Raw genomic sequence first — 2,243 nt, 5'->3', positions numbered from 1 at the left:
TTATTATGTAATATTTGACTCTTTGGTTGACATGGAAAGCAAGAAACGAGAATATATTTAGTGAGGGATTGCTCAATTGTGAAGGATATTAAAGCATACTCGTTCTTGCGGATCAAAAGCATAAGCAAGAGGGCAATCTTAGAATGAGAGATTTGGTGCAGATTAAATTTTATACATTTCCCGTTTTAGTTTTGTTGTCTTTTTTATGTTTATCTTAAGGACTTTCTGTAACTTGGCCTCTTGCTAGTTGTTTTTTTTAGATTTGGCTTTCAAAAAGAAAAAAATATTGCTTGGGTATTAGAATCAATATAATAATATTCTTTTAGTGTTTCCATTTCAGATTTCAGCTGTAGACGAGCTAAGCCAAGCCAAGTTTACTAGAGTTCAAACTCGACTTGTTCAACTTACAAGAGTTTAAGCTTAAACTTGACTAATTTCGAGCTTGGCTCGCTTACACCCCATATTTCTACTCCGACTCCTTTTCAAACTCATGTATTATATAAGCAAGATAATATTTATAAAAATATTAAAATAATTACTTTTAAAAAATCATAGGACAATCTGCTTTATGCTCCCTTTTGAACGCTATATAAGCATGGGATATGTAGTTGCCAAAGAAACCACTCTTTGTTGATTCAATACTTCTCATTTTGAAACCGGTATGTCTTATAGTTTAAATTGTCATTTTAGGTGTTTTATAATGACTTTATTTTAAAACTCTCATGCATTAAACGTGCGAGGGACGTGATTAGAATGAAGAATCAAAGAGAAACCCTAGCGTGTTCTCTTTTATTTGTTGTATTAAAGATGGTTATGAGCACAAAACTTTATAATAATCACCCACCGTATGGTGATCGATTGGTGGAGTTGTCATCGAGCTATTGTTTAAGTTGGCGGCTAGCAGCAGAGACTGGCAACATACAAGGGTGGCGCAGCGTCCCAATTCAGTGTCTCCATGATGTTGAAGTTTACATGCTTGGTGGCCAATATTTTTCTGATTTGAATTTGATTGTTGAGCATATGAATAGCTATATTGATGAAATTGTTCTGTCTCATGATGGTTTGGATGCATGGGTTTTGGATGTTGATGATACTTGTCTTTCAAATGTCTTTTATTATAAAGGAAAGAGATTCGGGTAAAGTTGTCGATTTTAGTATGATTACTTTTCGAAAGTACTAAATCGGTTTTAAAACCAATAATGTTGCTAACATGTTACGTTTGTTTGTATTTGATTTAGATGTGATCCATACGATCCACAAGCGTTTAAAGAATGGGCATCAAGAGGCATATCCTTAGCGATTTCTCCAATCTTGCAATTGTTCCAAAAGTTAATAGAACGTGGTTTTAAGGTGTTTCTCATCACGGGTAGAGATGAAACGATGTTTGAGCAACCTACTCTTCGGAACTTACACTTTCAAGGATTCTTCGGTTTTGAACGACTTATTCTAAGGTAAAAAAACAATTTTACTGTGATTACCTACTATTAGTGAACTCGTAACTGATACTTAATAATCAAATGTGATAAGGTAAAACACAGTTTGCGTTAAACATGTGCTTTCAAAGAGATCAAAGGTAAGAAAAAAAAACATTGGAAACTATATATGAGCATGAGGCCTACACTAGAGTGTGAGCAAGTGTTTACCAATGTGAAAAAATTTATAGGCACCGAATTAGTAAAACTTAACTAATTTTTTCTATTTTCTTATTATTATTTAATATATGTTAGGAGTGAAGCATACAAAGGGCAAAGTGGCATAATTTACAAATCAGAAATGAGAAGGAAGTTGGTGGAACAAGGTTATAGAATATGGGGGAATGTAGGTGACCAATGGAGTGATCTTCATGGCCAATTTGTTGGCAATAGAACCTTTAAACTGCCTAATCCTATGTATTTTGTACCATAATATTGCCTTACATGTATTTATAGGCTTTTTTTAATAAGCAAAATAAAAATTTGTCATGTAGAGTTCATCTATATTAAGTTATGTTTAAATGATATCATATCATCAGAATAGTGTTAGTGTTTCTTCATTGGCGCCATCCGTGTATAAAAGCTAGAACTACTTTAGTTTTTTCACAATTTCTGAAGAAATGGTTAACGTTACTCCGGTTCAAAGGCCAGTAACCGACCAAGAAACCCCGGTAACAACCCCAGCAACTGGGGGAAACACCGGCGGTTATACAATCCTTACGAACACTACCCCGACTACCCAAGCCGGGGCAAGTGGAGTAAATATTCCAT

General features: G+C 34.4%; 1 protein-coding gene across 1 annotated transcript; it reads left to right on the top strand.

Moving 5' to 3' along the window:
• Window positions 1–689: 689 nt before the first annotated feature.
• LOC143584363 (acid phosphatase 1-like) lies at window positions 690–1,918 on the top strand. Its single transcript, XM_077066437.1, has 3 exons — window positions 690–1,136; window positions 1,239–1,451; window positions 1,728–1,918. The coding sequence occupies exons 1-3, from the start codon at window positions 754–756 to the stop codon at window positions 1,903–1,905; spliced, it is 774 nt and encodes a 257-aa protein (XP_076922552.1). The 5' UTR covers window positions 690–753; the 3' UTR covers window positions 1,906–1,918.
• The last annotated feature ends 325 nt before the right edge of the window (window positions 1,919–2,243 follow it).

This window comes from Bidens hawaiensis, unplaced genomic scaffold, assembly GCF_021521415.1.
Source record: "Bidens hawaiensis isolate Kalapana, Puna unplaced genomic scaffold, B.hawaiensis_p1.1 tig00033109_1, whole genome shotgun sequence".
In the NCBI taxonomy this organism is placed as follows: Eukaryota; Viridiplantae; Streptophyta; class Magnoliopsida; order Asterales; family Asteraceae; genus Bidens; species Bidens hawaiensis.
This window is presented reverse-complemented; position numbering and strand designations above follow the sequence as displayed.

Coding starts and splice junctions, on each gene's coding strand:
- LOC143584363 (XM_077066437.1), top strand. CDS start 754: ATGAAGAATCAAAGAGAAACCCTAGCGTGTTCTCTTTTATTTGTTGTA. Junction 1,137..1,238: donor TATAAAGGAAAGAGATTCGG/GTAAAGTTGTCG, acceptor TATTTGATTTAG/ATGTGATCCATACGATCCAC. Junction 1,452..1,727: donor TTTGAACGACTTATTCTAAG/GTAAAAAAACAA, acceptor AATATATGTTAG/GAGTGAAGCATACAAAGGGC.